Here is a 20,425-nt window from a genome sequence, read left to right on the forward strand (position 1 = left end):
GATTATCGCAGTGTTAATGTGCGAAGTACTCTAGCAGTGTCCAGAATGAGGGACACATTTGCCGAGTACTTTATGTCACCTGAAGGTAGAGTTGAATGGCAGGATGACATGGTTTGAGATGTTAAAACCAATTTTTAACCTTGTTGTACCAAACCATTTCTGTGGTTTAAGTTACTGTACCTTGTTAGCTTCAATTTTGGTAAAGTATTAGTACCTTTGTATCAGTATTCTATATTGTTTTACTACCTATTTTTTGTACCAAAATATTCCCATTTTTTAAATTCCTGACAAAGCTCTTTTAAAATTGAACAAAAATTATCATTTAGTAAAAAACTTTCTACTAAATCATGTAGTGTGGTGTGTAGAAAATAATATAGGGGCTATAAAGCGGTATCCAAGGACCTTCCACAGTACTGCCCACCAGCAGGCCTCCCCCCACCGCCACACACGTACGTTACTCATACATGTTCTTGTACACACACTCCCATACATTCACATACTCACACACCTACTCTCGCACAATCACTCACACACACACACTCATTGAGTTTTATACATCGACATGTTTTATTAACAGTAAAACAAACAAAAACATTTGATAGACTGAAAAATTTTTTTTATTTTTATCAGCTTTAGCTGGAATTTTTTCTTTTATATTTTTGTAATAAAACTTTTTTATTGGTAACAACAAAACACATTAAAGATTGGTGTAATGTGTAGCGGAAATAGTATTGGAGGGGCTCTCAGTTTGGACCACTTCAACAGGGGTGTTGTGGGAGGATGTAGTTTGTGAGGGGTCAGATAGCAAAGGACAAGGTATAGGAATGGAGAAAGAAGGTGAAGGGTTGGATAAAGCTGATGAAGGGGTGGAGAAAACAATAGACGGGGGGGAAACTAAACTGTGGGTGAAGGACGCTTGAATTTGGGTTGTGGAAGGAGACTGGATGTATTGGGAAGGGAGTGTAGGTTGGGAAGGGAGTGTAGGTTGGGAAGGGAGTGGAGGCACGGATGCAGTTGGGAACTGGTACGGGGAAGCAGACTGGAAAGGGGCAGGAGGTTGGTACTGGTTAAAATGGTATGGTACAGGAGGGGTAGGAAGGACCGGGCCTGGAGCAACTACTGGGCCTGATGGAGGGGCTGCTGATGTCACCTGTGCTAAGGCCACCTGGCAGGCTTGCATTACATGTAGCTGCTGTTCAGGAGTTAGGTTGTCCAGCCGCTCAATCACAGCTTTGAAAAAAGAATGATGCGGCGCTTTATTTGCATCTAGATGCATCCTTTCAACACGCGTGCCTAAATCAAGCACCTCTCTAGTAACAAGATTGAACCCAGCAGACATTTGCTGGGTCATGACTTTCATAGTGTTTTGAAAGGATGCATGTAGATTCATAAACTCTGCAGCCAACTGCTTTTCCTGACCCCGCTGACGCAGCCGCCCAGAACTCAAAGGTGTTCTATAGAGGGCAGCTGTGTCAGAGGGGTGAGGTAAAGGAAAGCCTACCTCATCAACAGCAGCTTCATGTAATGAAGCCTGCACAGATGCTCCAGCAGAGGTGGATGGGGCTGAGGGATCACACACAAGGGAAGGCAGGGAGGGTGCAGAGGGGTTGGGTATGTTGTGGTCCATGGTGACGGCCTCCTGGGGGATCGCTCCAGAAGGGTTCAATGCAGGCTCCCGCGTGCTGCTGAAGGTGCTGTTGAAAAAAGTAGAAAAAAATAGACATTAATATCATGATATTCATTAGCCCTGGCTGCCAAAAAAAAGATTACACATTTGACCATTTTTTATTTAGTCACTTCTGGTAGGAATGTTTACCTTCTTGTCACCATAGTTGATCTCAGGAATGACAGGGCCTCAGAATACTTACAGCGGCTCCTGCGTCCTCTTGATCCGCTGGGAGCCTGCATCTCTTTGTTGAACTCCTTCTTGAAGCGATCCCGCATTGACCGCCACCGCAACTGAACTCTTTCCCCTGAAAATTGAAAACACAAAATGATTAGGATCAAGCACAATACATCCGGAAACATTACTGAAATGTGAATACTTACGCTGTTCTTTCTGTGCCCGAGAATGGAGTTCCTCCCAGTTAGATACCACAGCATGGCACACTTCCTCCCAGAGTCGTCTAGTAACACTAGCATCTGCATGGAAGCGGTCCGCCATATTCCAGAGCGGCTCACGATCTCTCACCATATCAATCAAGAGGTCCACATCAATAGCCACATCCTCACTGTCGGAATCGTGAGCACGCTGTGAAGCCTGTTTAAAGATAAAAAAGGTAAACATAACAATCACAGCATTATGTACAAACCTTATAAAAGTCCTAAAAAAAAAAATCCTTACTCTATGGCGACCGCCCCGGCGTGGTTGCCGACGACTCTGGGAGGCACTTTGAGGAATTCTCGGACGAGCCACAGATTCAGAAGCCTATAATGAAAAAAAAAAGAAAAAAAGGAAAATTAAATACTGTTATGTTGATCTTGTTTTTAGGTCCAGTGATGTGTAAGAACTAGAGTTGAGCGAAACGGGTCGAAAAAATTCAAAAGTCGCCGACTTTTGGCAAAGTCGGGTTTCATGAAACGAAACCCGACCCTAGGATGAGGTCGGCCACGAGGTCGGCGACTTACACGCCAAAGTCGCGTTTCAAAAGTTTGTTTTGCGCTCTTTTTCAGCCAATCAGGATCCACGGACACTGTGGGCAACGTGATGACCTAGGCACGGGTCACCACCATCTTTCAGAAGGGCATGTAAGTGATTGGCTTGCTTTGGTGGGCGTCAAAGGGGGTATAAAAGGGCGTGCACGCCGACCGCCATCTTACTTCTGCCGATCTTAGTATAGGGAGAGGTTGCTGCTGATTCTGTAGGGAGAGCGTTAGGCAGGGAAGAAGACAAAAAAACTGCTTCTGCTGCTAGCGATTTGGCCTGCACAACACACAAGTCACTGTGTGTGCAGTGCAAGGGGAGGCTATATTGTGGTGTATCAGTGGTGTTGGTTGTTGGGCTGCCTTTTAAGGCTTCCTGACACGCTGGCATTGCTGTTTACCCACTGCTCCGCAAACTGCTTTTTTAAAAGCAATCCAATCTCCCTTATCCTCTAGTCACTTTTGTCAAAGCTGTGCCATCGAGCCTGTCACATAGCGCTCAGATATCAGTGGGCCTCACACAATCCACAAGTGTCCAGTGTCCAAAAGTGTGCGCAGAGATTCAAAATCTCCATTATCCTCTCGTCACTTTGGTCACAGGCAGCTGTGCCATCGAGCGTGTCACATAGCACTCAGATATCAGTGGGCCTCACACAATCCACAAGTGTCCAGTGTCCAAAAGTGTGCGCAGAGATTCAAAATCTCCATTATCCTCTCGTCACTTTGGTCACAGGCAGCTGTGCCATCGAGCGTGTCACATAGCGCTCAGATATCAGTGGGCCTCACACAATCCACAAGTGTCCAGTGTCCAAAAGTGTGCGCAGAGATTCAAAATCTCCATTATCCTCTCGTCACTTTTGTCACAGGCAGCTGTGCCATCGAGCCTGTCACATAGCGCTCAGATATCAGTGGGCCTCACACAATCCACAAGTGTCCAGTGTCCAAAAGTGTGCGCAGAGATTCAAAATCTCCATTATCCTCTCGTCACTTTGGTCACAGCTGTGCCATCGAGCCTGTCACATAGCGCTCAGATATCAGTGGGCCTCACACAATCCACAAGTGTCCAGTGTCCAAAAGTGTGCGCAGAGATTCAAAATCTCCATTATCCTCTCGTCACTTTGGTCACAGGCAGCTGTGCCATCGAGCGTGTCACATAGCGCTCAGATATCAGTGGGCCTCACACAATCCACAAGTGTCCAGTGTCCAAAAGTGTGCGCAGAGATTCAAAATCTCCATTATCCTCTCGTCACTTTTGTCACAGGCAGCTGTGACATCGAGCCTGTCACATAGCGCTCAGATATCAGTGGGCCTCACACAATCCACAAGTGTCCAGTGTCCAAAAGTGTGCGCAGAGATTCAAAATCTCCATTATCCTCTCGTCACTTTGGTCACAGCTGTGCCATCGAGCCTGTCACATAGCGGTCAGATATCAGTGGGCCTCACACAATCCACAAGTGTCCAGTGTCCAAAAGTGTGCGCAGAGATTCAAAATCTCCATTATCCTCTCGTCACTTTGGTCACAGGCAGCTGTGCCATCGAGCGTGTCACATAGCGCTCAGATATCAGTGGGCCTCACACAATCCACAAGTGTCCAGTGTCCAAAAGTGTGCGCAGAGATTCAAAATCTCCATTATCCTCTCGTCACTTTGGTCACAGGCAGCTGTGCCATCGAGCGTGTCACATAGCGCTCAGATATCAGTGGGCCTCACACAATCCACAAGTGTCCAGTGTCCAAAAGTGTGCGCAGAGAGTCAAAATCTCCATTATCCTCTCGTCACTTTGGTCACAGGCAGCTGTGCCATCGAGCGTGTCACATAGCGCTCAGATATCAGTGGGCCTCACACAATCCACAAGTGTCCAGTGTCCAAAAGTGTGCGCAGAGATTCAAAATCTCCATTATCCTCTCGTCACTTTGGTCACAGCTGTGCCATCGAGCCTGTCACATAGCGCTCAGATATCAGTGGGCCTCACACAATCCACAAGTGTCCAGTGTCCAAAAGTGTGCGCAGAGATTCAAAATCTCCATTATCCTCTCGTCACTTTGGTCACAGGCAGCTGTGCCATCGAGCGTGTCACATAGTGCTCAGATATCAGTGGGCCTCACACAATCCACAAGTGTCCAGTGTCCAAAAGTGTGCGCAGAGATTCAAAATCTCCATTATCCTCTCGTCACTTTGGTCACAGGCAGCTGTGCCATTGAGCCTGTCACATAGCGCTCAGATATCAGTGGGCCTCACACAATCCACAAGTGTCCAGTGTCCAAAACTGTGCGCAGAGATTCAAAATCTCCATTATCCTCTCGTCACTTTGGTCACAGGCAGCTGTGCCATCGAGCCTGTCACATTGCGCTCAGATATCAGTGGGCCTCACACAATCCAAAAGTGTCCACTGTCCACAAGTGTGTGCAGAAATTCTAAATCTCCCCTGTCCTATAGACACCTTGTACCTTGTTTTACATTACTATATAGTTTGTTGGATTTTGTCTACATTTCTACCAAAAATGAGGAAGGCTGGTGGAAGAGGCCGTGGAATTGGGCGGGGGTTGGCAGCTGGTAATGATGGTGTTGGTGGTGGATCTGATGGTAGTGGCAAGAGCAAAATAGGACCGAATGCAGGAGGTGCTGACCCTGCATCATTGTCTGGCTACATAAGGCCTCGAACGCTTAGTTTTCTAGGAGTTGGCAAACCGCTTTTAAAGGCAGAGCATCAGGAAAAAGTTTTGTCTTACATTGCTGACTCAGCCTCCAGCTCTATCGCCTCCTCTTCTTCAGTTGTAAAAAGTAAAAGCACTGAGTCGTCATTGAAGGCTCATGTTCATGAACCACACCTTTCCTTGTGTCCTTCACCCCAACCAAGATTGAAGGATGATGCAGGCCATACTACTGATTACTCCATGGAGCTGTTTTCACATACCATGCCTGGATTATCAAGTGAAATGGTGAATTACCCAGGCCAAGATGAATCTGACATGGAGTGCACTGATGCACAGCCGCTGATGGATGATTCTGCTGGTACATTCACTCAGAGCACTACATTGTCCTCGCAGTGTACAGAGCCAGATTTTGACCCTGATGAGACTCAGGTGCCCCTTCCCGCACACTATACCACCATACACGGTGACACAGAGAAAGGTGCACATGAAATAGAAGAGGAGGTGATGGATGACCCAGTTGTTGACCCAGATTGGCATCCATTGGGGGAAGAGGGTGCTGCTTCCAATAGCTCAGATGAGGAGCATCCACAGCAGACATCGACATCGCAACAGCTGTTATCTGGCAGGCCCGGAGCACTCCAAAGACAGGTTCCAAACATCAAAAGAGTTGCTGGACAGCTTGTCCAGAGGGTCAAAAGATCACAGCGTGCTAGGCCGCAAAATGTCTGCCAAAGTAGGAAGAGTGCAGTGTGGCACTTTTTTGAACAAAATCCTCATGATCAGGCCAAGGTTATCTGTAAGAAGTGCGCAAAGACCTTTAGCCGAGGGGAAAATCTGAAAAATTTGAATACCAGTTGCATGCTTAGACATTTAACCCGCATGCACTTGCAAGCGTGGACACAACACCAAACCTCAAGTGCCACATGTACAACTGATCACAACGAAGGTAGTCAGCAACGCTACATTGTTTCCCCCACTGTAAGCCCACCGGTTAGCACAGCAGCAAATGTTGAGGCAAGACCACAGCAGTCAGGGAATCCCACTGTTATATCAACGAAAGACTGATTCTAGGCCATCAGAAAGAACACCAACTCCATCACCATCATCAACCCTCTCTCAGTCCGCCCTGTCCACCGCTACTTCCACCATATGCAGCTCTCAAGTCCAGCTCACCCTCCCAGACACTATGAGTAGGTCAAGAAAGTACTCAGTCTCTCATCCGCGTACACTGGGTTTGAACGCCCACATTGCCAAACTAATCTCGTTTGAGATGATGCCCTTTCGGTTGGTGGAAAGCACAGCTTTCCGCGAACTCATGGCCTATGCAGTACCACGCTATGACCTACCCAGTCGCCACTTCTTCTCTCGCAGAGCCATCCCAGCCCTCCACCATCATGTGAAAGACCGCATTGTCCATGCACTCAAGCAGTCAGTGAGCGGAAAGGTGCACCTCACAACTGATGCATGGTCCAGTCGGCATGGCCAGGGCCGTTACGTGTCCATCACTGCGCACTGGGTTAATGTGGTGGATGCAGGGTCCACAGGGGACAGCGGTGGTGGGACAGTGCTGCCTAGCCCACGGTATAGGAAACAGTTGGCTGTAGGCGTTCGACCCTCCTCCTCCTCCTCCTCCTCCAGAAGCGAAAGCTCGTCCACAGAGCGCAGTCGTACGAGCACTCCATCTGCAGCTGCCACTGTTGCACACGATGTGTCCCCCTATCGAGCAGCTAGTGGAAAGCGTCAGCAGGCTGTGTTGCAGATGATGTGTTTGGGCGACAGACACACCGCCGAGGTGCTGGCCGAGTACTTGAAGCGACAAACTGAGTCATGGCTGGGCAGTGTACATCTTGAGGCAGGCAAGGTAGTTAGTGATAACGGCCGTAATTTTGTGGCAGCCATAGCCCTTTCAAAACTCAGCCACATACCTTGCTTGGCTCACACCTTGAACCTGGTGGTGCAGTGCTTCCTCAAAAATTATCCGGAGTTAACAGCCCTGCTCCAGAAGGTGCGAAGACTGTGCGCGCACATCCGCCGGTCGCCTGTACACTCCGTTCGTATGCAGAAGCTGCAGCGATTGCTCCACCTTCCCAACCACCGCCTCATTATCGACATTGCAACAAGGTGGAACTCCACCCTGCACATGGTGGAGCGGCTGTGCGAGCAGAGGCAGGCCATAATGCATTTGTGGGAGGATACACGGCCAGGCACTTTGAGAGCAGACATGGAGTTGACAGGCGTGCAGTGATCGAAGCTGAAAGACCTCTGTAAAGTCCTTCAGTGTTTTGAGGAATGCACACGGCTGGTAAGTGCAGACGACGCCATCCTAAGCATGAGCATCCCACTTATGCGTCTGCTCATGCAAACTTTGACGCACCTTAAGGAGCAGGCTTCTGCAGCCAATGTTGATGAGGAGGAAGAGGAGGAGGGAATCCTTGATGACATTCAGCCATTGTCTGCTCAGGGACCTCTCCTGGACGAGGTGGAGGAAGAAGAGGAGGAGGATGATGGGGATGATTACTTAGGGGAGGAGGATGCATCTCGTGGGGCAAGTGAAAATGTTGGCGTGGCAAGGTCTGGTACAGGGTTTGTGCGTGACTGGAGGGATGTGGATTTGCCAGAAAGTGCTCCTCCACCCAGCACTCGCAGTGCATCATTGACACCGGGAACATTGGCCCACATGTCAGATTATGCCTTGCGGATCCTAAAAAGGGACCCCCGCATTGCCAAAATGATGAATGATGACGACTACTGGTTGGCCAGCATCCTGGATCCACGCTATAAAGGCAAATTACAAAACATCATGCCACAGGAGAACCTTGACCTAATATTGGCTAATAAACAAGCAACTCTGGTAAATCAGTTGCTTGAGGCATTCCCAGCACACAGCAGCGGTGATGGTTCTCACACGAGCCGTACGGGCCGGGGGCAGCTTGGCAGAGGTGTTCGTGGTGCACACAGCAGAAGTGGCGTTGGAGACAGGGGTTTCATGACAATGTTGTGGACTGATTTTTCAAATACCGCTCACACAACTGGTAATACTGCATCGATGGAAAGTGACAGGAGACAGCAGTTGTCAACTATGGTTACAAACTACTTTTCCTCCCATATCGATGTTCTCCCACACAGGTCATTCTCCTTTGACTATTGGGCCGCTAAACTGGACACCTGGCCTGAATTGGCCCAATATGCCTTACAGGAGCTCGCTTGCCCAGCTGCAAGTGTGCTATCGGAAAGAGTCTTCAGTGCAGCTGGATCAATCCTGACAGAAAAAAGGACCCGTCTGTCAACCCAAAATGTGGATGATCTAACCTTCATTAAAATGAACCACGCATGGGTTTCCAAGGATTTTGTCCCACCTTCCCCTGATGACACATAGGGTTACAGAAAAATGGCTTGCTTTGGTCCACCTCTTCCTGGTACTTCACCTATTTCGCCTTTTGCATCAGCTGAATGTCCAACATCAACATATGCCACTTTCTAAAACTCCCTAACTGTGCTGCCTCCCCCCCCATGGCCGGGGTCACCACCTACCGCACGACACCGTGCGAGTGCCGTTGCCCTGGACAGGTGGGTAGGCCGACTCTTGGGCGCGGGCACTGGCACAGGGTCCCTCATAGTGCAATCAAGTGTCTCTGACGGTGGTGGTGCACACCCGCCGTCAGACACACCGCTGTACTATGAGGGGCCCAGTGCCAGTACCGACCCCCACGAGTGGGCCCCCCTTGCTTGGGCAGGGCCCCAGCATTTGCAATCTTTACCTCTCCCTGCTCCTCCGCTGTGTAATCTGGGCCGTCAAATCCATACTGTGCCTGACACTGTCTGAGCCTGCCTCCTGAGACATATATTTTGAATGTGTACGCTATCCATACATGTTATCCGGGGATACGGTACCCTTTCTAACCTTTGTGCAATCACGTGCAATCCATACTGGGCCTAACACCGTCTGAGCCTGCCTCCTGAGACATATATTTTGAATGTGTACGCTATCCATACATGTTATCCGGGGATACGGTACCCTTTCTAACCTTTGTGCAATCACGTGCAATCCATACTGTGCCTGACACCGTCTGAGCCTGCCTCCTGAGACATATATTTTGAATGTGTACGCTATCCATACATGTTATCCAGGGATACCGTACCCTTTCTAACCTTTGTGCAATCACGTGCAATCCATACTGGGCCTAACACCGTCTGAGCCTGCCTCCTGAGACATATATTTTGAATGTGTACGCTATCCATACATGTTATCCAGGGATACGGTACCCTTTCTAACCTTTGTGCAATCACGTGCAATCCATACTGGGCCTGACACCGTCTGAGCCTGCCTCCTGAGACATATATTTTGAATGTGTATGCTATCCATACATGTTATCCAGGGATACGGTACCCTTTCTAACCTTTGTGCAATCACGTGCAATCCATACTGGGCCTAACACCATCTGAGCCTGCCTCCTGAGACATATATTTTGAATGTGTACGCTATCCATACATGTTATCCGGGGATACGGTACCCTTTCTAACCTTTGTGCAATCACGTGCAATCCATACTGGGCCTAACACCGTCTGAGCCTGCCTCCTGATACATATATTTTGAATGTGTACGCTATCCATACATGTTATCCGGGGATACGGTACCCTTTCTAACCTTTGTGCAATCACGTGCAATCCATACTGGGCCTAACACCGTCTGAGCCTGCCTCCTGAGACATATATTTTGAATGTGTACGCTATCCATACATGTTATCCGGGGATACGGTACCCTTTCTAACCTTTGTGCAATCACGTGCAATCCATACTGTGCCTGACACCGTCTGAGCCTGCCTCCTGAGACATATATTTTGAATGTGTACGCTATCCATACATGTTATCCAGGGATACGGTACCCTTTCTAACCTTTGTGGAATCACGTGCAATCCATACTGGGCCTAACACCGTCTGAGCCTGCCTCCTGAGACATATATTTTGAATGTGTACGCTATCCATACATGTTATCCGGGGATACGGTACCCTTTCTAACCTTTGTGCAATCACGTGCAATCCATACTGTGCCTGACACCGTCTGAGCCTGCCTCCTGAGACATATATTTTGAATGTGTACGCTATCCATACATGTTATCCAGGGATACGGTACCCTTTCTAACCTTTGTGCAATCACGTGCAATCCATACTGGGCGTGAGAACGGCTGGCGAGCTGTTAAGCAAGCTACAGCACCTGTCCAGACAAGTACAGGGATTCCCTAGCGAGGAGACTTATTTGATTGTTTTCAATGTTGGGACAGCAATTTTTGGGGAGCACTATACTCTGGAGAATGATAGATGGGGCCCACCATACACTGGAACATTCCAAAGGTGGACATCAGACACTGGAGCAGCATTTACAGGGCCCATTATACACTAGAGCATTACAAATGGGGCCCATTATGTTTGGAGTATTATTTGGGCCCATAAGACAGTGGAGCTTCATCCATGGGGACCAACATATACTGTAGCATTATGTGGAGCTCATCATATACTGTTTCAAACATTATATGGGACCAATGATTCTGTATGGAGAAATAGATGGGCCTCGTCATGAGATGTAAAAAGTGAGGTATTTTTCATTGTACTATACCGCTATTTATCTGCCGTATCGGAGCATGATGAGTTGTGGTATGTGTTAAAGGGGCGCTCTTTCGCCCAGGGCACATGAAAACCTGCAGCCAGCCCTCCCCCCCCACAACTTTAGCCAAATAACCCCCATTTTTCAGTGCGTAACTTGTATTATGAAGTTAATTAAGGTTGACAAGCTTAAGTAAGAAGAATTGATGCTTTTGGCATTCAAATGGGCACTGTAGGTGTGTTTCCTGTCCTCCTCTCACTGCCGACTTTTATTCCCCATTGACTTACATTGGGTTTCGTGTTTCGGGACGACCCCGACTTTTCCCTATAATCGGACGATCTTGCTCGACCCGACTTTTGGAAAAAGTCGGGTTTCACGAAACGAAACGCGACCCTAAAAAACCAAAAGTCGCTCAACTCTAGTAAGAACATGTTTTAGTGCAATTAATGCAAAGATACTTACATGCGGGGAGCCCACTCCAGGCATTTCTCCGCTACGCCCGTCTCCTTCTGAGAGACCCTCTGGTTCAGCTTCCTATTAAACAAGAATGCATATATAGGGTTATGTGTACCAAGAATGTTCTGGCAATAATAAAAAAAAAAAAATACCTCATTTCGCTGGCGATGTGAGGGAGGGCTCCCAGAAGAAGACATGTCCGGCTGAAATTCTGTAATGAAAACAATTGTTACCTACAACACTAACCATATTCAAAGCTTTCAGGCCTGTATACTTACAATATGGGTTGCAAATTAGGATTTTGCAGTAGTGTCCTGGGCAAGTTCCTGCATGAAAAAAGCACGATGTAGTTTAGATTTGTGCTGTGTGCAACATTTATTTTTACAATCAAACAAAACAACAAAAATAGTAAAAAATAAGATTTTTTGAATTCCACTCTCACCACGCTATAAAATGCAGCTTGGACAACAAACCATCTCAAAATTACTATGTATATACTCGTGTATAAGCCTCACCGGCCCAAAAATTGGGAACACATAAGCCCAGTGTGTAACCCATACACTATGGCCCCATATGCTGTTCCATAGAATATGCCCCCATATGCCAAAAAAAAAAAAAACCTATTGTGGGTCCATCGCCCCTGTCTGCCACTTCTTGTGTCAGTGACTGTTCATCCAGCAGAGGGGGACACGCACTTCTCACATCAACGCACCCACTGAGGATGCAGCAGAGACCGCAGTGAGCAGCAATGGACCCAGGAAAGGTGGATATCACTATGCTTGCAACGCACAGATTCAGGAATGGTAACGTTACCACTGAAGACAGGAAGGGAGACAGTGGAGAAGCAAGCAAGGCTACAGATATGACAGCAGGATGATCTGTGACACCCCTGCTCCCCCTCTGACCCACAGGGAGATGACCCGTGTATAAGCCAAGAGGGGGACTTTTAGCACCAAAAATGGGCCTAACATCTTGGCATATACACGAGTATATACAGTACCTCCCCCTACAGTATTTACACATAAATTCACCCACCCACCCACGCAAACTACTTCACACTGTCCTTCATAATTAGAATCCCCCCCACACTGATGACCACACCTGAAACTTTTTAAAAACAATAGTACAATGTATGAACAACATACATGTGTGTGTGTGTATATATACATATACATGCTGGGCAGGCAGCAGCAGGTACAGCATGGGACTCCAGCGTGGTGGCTAGCAGTGACAGCAGTGATGGGGGTTCTGCGGCAGAGGGTTCCAGTGGCGGTTGTGGGGGTCATGGTGGTGACAAGTTTATCTGGGAAGGCGGCAAGACAGTCGCTGGCTGTGACGGGGATGGGTGCGCAGGTATCGGCAGTCACACAGACAAAACGAAAACCTATGCTTGCAAGAAAATTTTTATACTCACACTCAAACTCCTGCTCGCTGGAGGTCCAATAGTGGATGGCTGTCAAAAATCCAGTTGGTTGCTGGATGTCTGTCTGGCTGGTGTATATGTGGCAGAATCCAGTGGCTGTGTGTCTCCAGTAGCTCTTTCTCCTCTGTATTAAGGGTGATTAATGCCCTCTCTCTACCTTTCCTATAGGGTGGGTGGAGATTGGCAGGTGTTTTTCCCCAAATTTGATACTTTTTGGAGCATGCTCAGTGCAAAAACCGGATCCGGCGCCGGAATCAGGCAAAAACCGGATGCCGCCGGATCCGGCGAACATAGACTACCATTATAAAAAAACCGTATGTCGCCGGATCCGGCGTCTTCCGGTTTTTTACCGCAGACAAAAAACGTTACATGTAAAGTTTTTTCCAGACGCCGGACCGGCTGTTTTTGCCGGATCCAGCAAAAACCGGATACGCCGCATAGGCATCCGGCGCAATGCGGCAATAATGAAACTCTATGGGGAAAAAACCGGATCCGGTGGCAACAGGCGCCGGATCCGGTTTTCACACTTTTCGCCGCATCGCGCCTGATGCACAAAAACTGATGTGTGAAAGTAGCCTAAGCGATCTCGGTAGAGAGATCGCTGCTGAGTCACAACTTTTGTGACGTAACAGCGATCTCACCAGCGAGATCGCTGTGTGTGACAGCGATCAGCGAGCGGCCCCCCTGCCGGTATCGCTGATCACTGGAAGAAACCTCTGGACATTTCTTTGGTCGCTGGTCTCCCGCTGGCCAGCATGCATCGCTGTGTGTGATAGGCGGGAGACCAGCGATCAGGTGTAAAAAATAGAATCAAAATAAAAAATATAGTTATTCTCACCTTCCGACGTCCCGTTCAGCCATCCTGCCTCTCTCCACGCGCCGGTCCCAGTGATCCTTTGCACGAATGACCGCAAGACTTTGTTATCCCTCGAGACCGTGACATCTCGCGGTCATTCTCGCAAAGGATCACTGGGACCGGAGCGTGGAGAGAGGCAGGATGGCTGAATGGGACGTCGGAAGGTGAGAATAACTATATTTTTTATTTTGATTCTATTTTTTACAGGGATGGCCAGCGATGCCGCGCGCTCGGCGTCGCTGTGCTGATCGCTGGTGAAGCTATCTGTGTGACAGCTCACCAGCGATCACATTGCGACTTACTAGCGATCCTGACACCTTGATATCGGTGTCGCGATCGCTGGTAAGTCGCTTAGTGTGACGGGGCCTTAAGGACTTATTTGTACCAACCTTTCATGCAGGGACTTATCACCTATCTTTATATGATTACTAAAGAATTAAATCCTCTTGTGCAGGTTATACTTCCTGCCGCTTAATCTTGCAGCCTCTAGGAGAATTTCACCTGTTCATATTGGACTGAATTGTCTTGGCTAACGATTTATTGCCTTTATTCACCCAATTATTCATAAACTTTTTACAGATTCTTATTGGGCAAGTTGCAATATCTACTAGTACCTGTGGATTTCTTATTGACCACATTAATCACCATTTTTCTTCCAGAAATTGTTCTAGCTTCCACTTCTATTACAGGGCTAATTGTAATTAATTGTTACCATTGCTAGACTCTATATATTATTTGTGTTCTCATTGTCTTATGATTAGTAAACAGCTTTTCCTCCCAATCCTTGTTTTTTTAGCACAAGCCTGCTATAATCATTTACATGCTTTTTGATTTCCCTGTGGTTGGCATCTAGATTCGCAGCACTTATAAACCTATGTACATCTGCAAACCTATGTACATCAGCGCCCCTTTATTCAATATCTCTAGAGTCATATTTTTTGCTTTATAAAACGCACCTGATTATAAGAAGCATCTCCAAATTTGGTGAAGAAAAAGAGAAAAAATGTTTTTTTACGTTACATGGAGGTGTGTCTTATAATGCCAGTGTCCGTCTTTCAAATCATATACCGTATATGTCCCTCATCCTGGTATCTATATAACCCACATCCTGGCACATTGCCCCCTTGTGCTGGCACATAGCCCTCCCATCCCATCCTGGATTTGGCCCTCCGGTCACTATATGCCCCCCTGCTGGCACTCGCATGACCCCTCTCTCTATATGCCCCCCTGCTGGCACACAAATGGCCCCCCTCTCTCTATATGTCTCCCTGCTGGTACGCACTCGGCCCCTGCATCCCTATATTCCCCCCTGCTGGCATTCACATGGCCCCCCTGTCCCTATATTCCCCCCTGCTGGCACACATTGTCCCCCCATCCCTATATTCCCCCTTGCTGGCACACATAATAATAATAATAATAATAATAATAATCTTTATTTTTATATAGCGCTAACATATTCCGCAGCGCTTCACAGTTTGCACACATTTTCATCACTGTCCCCGATGGGGCTCACAATCTAAATTCCCTATCAGTATGTTTTTGGAGTGTGGGAGGAAACCGGAGTGCCCGGAGGAAACCCACGCAAACACGGGGAGAACATACAAACTCCTTGCAGATGTTGTCCTTGGTAGGATTCGAACCCAGGACCCCAGCGCTGCAAGGCTGCAGCGCTAACCACTGAGCCACCGTGCTGCCCATTGTCCCCCCCGTCCCTATATTCCCTCTGCTGTCACACATGACCCCCGCCCCTAGATTTCCCCCCTGCTGGCAAGCACATGATAAAATAATAAACAATTAACTCACCTTCTGATGATGGCTCTTGCTCCCAGCTCCCCTGTGGCTCTTCCTGTGTCTGTGCTGACATCCTCTCCTGCAAGGGCGCACGCAGCTGCTGCTCATTCAGGCAGCTCCTTGTAGCTACAGGACCTTCCATGATGTGACCATTAGGACCTGCGGTCACGTGACTCGCAGTGCACATTGGGAGTCACGTGACCGCAGGTCCTATTGGTCACATCATGGAAGGTCCTGAAGCGATGAACTGTCTGAATGAGCAGCTGCTGCCACGCGCCCTGCAGGAGGAGGATGTCAGCAGACACAGGAAAGCCATGGGGGGATTTGGGAGCAGGAGCCATCATCGGAAGGTGAATATAGTGGTGGGGCGGGGGGGAGAGTGCAGGCACATGTAATGTGCACCGCTCCCCTGTCCACCAGCTCGGCACTGCTTCAGCAGCGAGGTGATGGACAGCAGGTGCAGTGAATATTACTTGAGAATAATGAGCGGGAGCACTGACCACCCGCTGTCTCTGCAGCCCGCAGCCAGTGCACCCCAGCCCCCTGACACCATGCCAGAGCTGCCCCCCCACTCCATAGCACAGCAGCACACAGATTCGCATTATAAGACGCACCCCCCCTTTCCCCCCAAATTTGGGGGAACAAAAGTACAAAAGTGTGTCTTAGGCTGGTTTCACACTTGCGTTTTTTTGCGCTGTATTTTAGCGCTAAAAAACGCATGCGCTTTTCCCCCCTATATTTTGCATGGGATGCGCTTATGTGTGCATACACATGCGTTTGTATGCGCTTTTACGCGCATGCGTTTTTTTGTGGTGTGCGCTCGGGCGCACAAAATGCATCCTGTTGCATTTTTTGGGCGTCTGACTTGCCTCAAAAAATGCATGCGCGCAATGCGTTTTTTTACAGCAAGACACACATTGTAAGTCTATGGGTGCGCATATGTGCGCATTGGCATGCTCATGTATGCGTTTTTTTGCGCATGCGTTTTTTTGTTGACCATTGGTTAGACAATGGAAATTAGGGGTTTGGGTTAGAGTTAGGGTTAGTTAAGGGGGTTTAGGGTTAGGGTTAGGGATTGGGTTAGGGTTAGTATGGTTTGGTTAAGGGTTAGGGTTTAGAGTTAGGGTTTAGGGATAGGGTTTGGGTTAGGGTTGGTAGGGTTTGGTTAAGGGTTAGGGTTAGTATGGTTTGGTTAAGGGTTAGGGTTAATGTTAGGGTTAGTATGGTTTGGTTAAGGGTTAGGGTTAGTATGGTTTGGTTAAGGGTTAGGGTTAGGGTTAGTAAAGTCATGGTTTGGGTTATTGTTAATCCTAACCCTATCTTGATTTTTTTGGTGAGGCCAACTAAGTGACAGCACATGTGAAAAAGACTTGGGTATACTAATAGATCACAGACTGAATATGAGTCAACAGTGTGATGCAGCAGCAAAAAAGGCAAATGCAATTCTAGGATGTATTAACAGAAGCATACAGTCTAGATCACGTGAAGTCATTATTTCCCTCTACTCCTCTTTGGTCAGACCTCATCTGGAATATTGTGTCCAGTTTTGGGCACCACATTTTAAAAAAGACATCAACAAACTGGAGCAAGTTCAGAAAAGAGCGACCAGAATGGTGACCGGTCTGCAAACCCTGTCTTATGAGGAAAGGTTGCAGGATTTGGGAATGTTTAGTTTGCAAAAGAGAAGACTGAGAGGAGACTTAATAGCTGTCTACAAATATCTAAAGGGCTGTCACATTGTAGAAGGATCAACTTTATTCTCATTTGCACAAGGAAAGACTAGAAGCAATGGGATGAAACTGAATGGGAGGAGACACAGATTAGATATTAGAAAAAACTTCCAACTCTACGATTCTATGATTCTATGATTCTATGATTCATGTTGGAAAAAAACGCAAACGCGGTAAAAACGCACTAAAAACGCATACAAACGCATAAAAACGCTGTGTTTTTTTCATGCATGCGCATAAAAATGCTTGAAAAAAACGCAGCATTTGTATGCGTTTTTTCCATGCGTTTTTTTGCAGGAAAAACGCGCTGCAAAAAAAAGCAAGTGTGAAAGTAGCCTTATAATCTGAAAAATACGGTATATAATGTATACAGTACACACGGATCGGAGCGTGCGGCCGCATAGCAATACATGGAGCCGATCCGAGTGTTGGCGGCAGTGCCGGGTATTAACATGCAAGACTCTTCCAAGTTTCTCGCATGTGTGATCCCGGCAGTATAGGTGTGTGTGTGTGCGAGTGATGTCCTTGCCTGCTGTACAGTAGCCTGCAGTGTGTCTGTGTTCACATGGTCAGTATTTTACCTCAGTATCTGTAAGCCAAAACCATGAGTGGGTGATAAATACAGAAGTGATGACATTTTTCTATTATACTTTTTCTTTGATTGTTCCACTCCTGGTTTTGGCTTACACATACTGAGGTAAGAAACTGACCAAATACTGAACGTGTGTATGTGGACTAAGTACTAGCACATAACTTGGACAGCACACTGACTCAAGTTATCCAATTGACAATGGTTCTTTCTGCTCAACTGTGAGAGAATTCACAGCATGCACTAGTTTCTCAGAAATACATGCAGCTGCATGCTCCGGTCCCGAGTGGCGGCGGCAGTGCCGGGTATTGAGGTGCGAGACTCGTGCGAGTTTCTCACAAGTGTGATCCCGGCATTACAGATAGATTTTAATTATAAACCTAGAAACCTGTAAGTGATCATAAACATTTGTTAATGCAGATGTACGAAAATAAATCACACACAAATGTCACACGGATGAAAATTAGAAAAAAAAAATCCAAGTTTTATTGAAAATCCGATGTGTCACATATGTGGTAATAACTCTGAAATGCTTCTTCTAATCCCAGTGATTCTGAGACTGTTATTTCATGACACTTTTGTGGTAAATTTAAGTCTATAAAATTTTAATTCATTTATGAAAACATTGGAAATTTGGCAACATCCTGGGAGTCTGTCATATATTTACAGTATCTTCACATTTTCCAGCTGCTCGCCCTCCACTCATAACTCGTGGGCACAACTCACTACCTGCTGAAACAATATACGGACTCATACACCTCGTATCCATAGTATCTCAACACTCATAAGAGTAAGATGCTGCCTTAGATCACTGGCCAAGATTGTGATTATTTGCTAGCCAATCCCTTTTTATCTACAAGTGCTTTTCACTAAATTAGAACATCAGAATGTAATCAAAAAGTTAATTTATTTCATTTCTCCAATACAAAAAGTGAAAAGCATATATTATATAGAGTCATTACAAACAGAGTGATGTATTTCAAGTGTTTATTTCTGTTATATTTGATGATTATGGCTTACAGCCAATGAAAACTCAAACGTCATTATCTCAGTAAATTAGAATAAATAACAAAAAACACCTGCAAAGGCTTCCTAAGTCCCTCTTATGGTATATACTCTTTACACTGACCTCTCCTTTCCATACTGAGACCCCTATTCACACTTTCCTCTCACACTGCGTTTTCCCTATAGGGACCAATCTCTATGTTGTACCCTCTCATTATACTCCCCCTCCTTGGTATACTGTTCCCTCCTGGCTGTACCCTTACACTGTCCCCCCCATGCTATGCCCGCTCTACTCAGTATCTATTCTGTGCCCATTCACTTTTCTCCCCATACTGTCTCCTCACACTATTCCCCCCCTCCTCATACTGTAGCCATAGCTATTCATCTTAGCAAGCATATGAAATGGTATATAGTTATTTCAACTTACTCTGCTTCTCCCCGTATGCTGTGAGGTCAAGTAACTTTTTCAAAGTGGTTTATGATCCATGTAGGCCTGGACACTTGCTTATCTGTTCACTACATTTATTGTGTCCTGCTGTCCCAACTTAGTTTGAATACTAAAGAGAGAAAAAAGTGAGAGATCTTAGAACTAGCCTCCTATATATTCAGACATAGAATGGGGAAGCATTTGTGTAGGGGTGCATTTATGTACTTTTAATCGAAGTACATTTGATCAAAGTACTGGCAGTTATGCAATGGCAGTTAGACAGGGCAGGATACAGGTAAGACAAATAAACAAATCTATTGCCAGTACACTTGGATTACAACAAATTTTTACCATATGCATTTGTATAATTTATATCCTGGCTGCTGCATTCACTCACATCCACCACACTTGCATTAACTCTTTACACTCCATCCATATCAGCCCCTCTGTCCTTTCTTCTCCTATGTATAGCACTCAAGCTCTTCTTTTCACATTGCTAAACAGCACAGATCCATTCAATCGCACCATCCAACACATGAGACGCTCTCACAAATCGCTTAACCATCTGCTCACACTTTCTATCCTCTTTCTCCTAGTCACAGGAGATATCTCCCCCAACCCCAGCCCCCCATGTTATAGCAAGTCAAACCCCCCAACTGCTACACTCAGAAACCCCTCTAATCTTATTAATATTCTCTGCATGCCTTCTGTCTCTTTAATTGTGCCCTTTGGAATTCTCGCTCAGTGTGCAGTAAATTCCCCTTCATCCATGACTTCTTCATTTCTGATTCTCTTAACCTTCTGGCCCTCACTGAAACCTGGATCCAGCAGTCAGACACCACCGCTGCTGCTGCTCTCTCATATGGTGGACCACACTTCTCTCATAACCCAAGATCGGGCAGCACAGCAGGTGTAGGCGTTGGTCTGCTTCTATCACCCAAATGTACCTTTCAGGTTATCCCTCAAGTACCTTCACTTTTCTTCCATTTTTTTGAGGTCCATGCTGTCAGACATTACATCCCCTTCTCCATGCGAGTGGCAGTGGTGTATCGTCCTCTGGGCCCCTCCCATCAGTTCCTGGATCACTTTGTCACCTGGCTTCCATATTTTCTCTCCTGTGACATCCCCACCCTCATCATGGGTGATTTCAACATTCCCATTGCTTTTCCCCTCTCCCCATCTGCTACTCACCTTTTATCTCTAACCTCCTCCTTCGGCCTTTCGCAGCTTAATAACTCTCCTATGCATGAAGA

The 20,425-nt window shown here is 46.9% G+C and overlaps 1 protein-coding gene across 1 annotated transcript in view; it reads right to left on the reverse strand.

Moving 5' to 3' along the window:
* Positions 1 to 639: 639 nt before the first annotated feature.
* Positions 640 to 20,425, reverse strand: part of LOC141084014 (uncharacterized) — a 56,260-nt gene continuing 36,474 nt past the window's right edge. Inside the window, exons 3-6 of the mRNA XM_073568392.1 lie at positions 2,345 to 2,428; positions 2,050 to 2,260; positions 1,817 to 1,973; positions 640 to 1,694 (exon numbers count right to left, since the gene is read on the reverse strand). Of these exons, the coding sequence (XP_073424493.1) occupies positions 698 to 1,694; positions 1,817 to 1,973; positions 2,050 to 2,260; positions 2,345 to 2,428 (1,449 nt within the window). The 3' untranslated portion in view covers positions 640 to 697. The remainder of the gene's footprint in view (positions 1,695 to 1,816; positions 1,974 to 2,049; positions 2,261 to 2,344; positions 2,429 to 20,425) is intronic.

The sequence above is a fragment of the Dendrobates tinctorius genome, unplaced genomic scaffold (genome assembly GCF_039654945.1).
Source record: "Dendrobates tinctorius isolate UK_male_01 unplaced genomic scaffold, ASM3965494v1 ptg000022l, whole genome shotgun sequence".
NCBI lineage: Eukaryota > Metazoa > Chordata > Amphibia > Anura > Dendrobatidae > Dendrobates > Dendrobates tinctorius.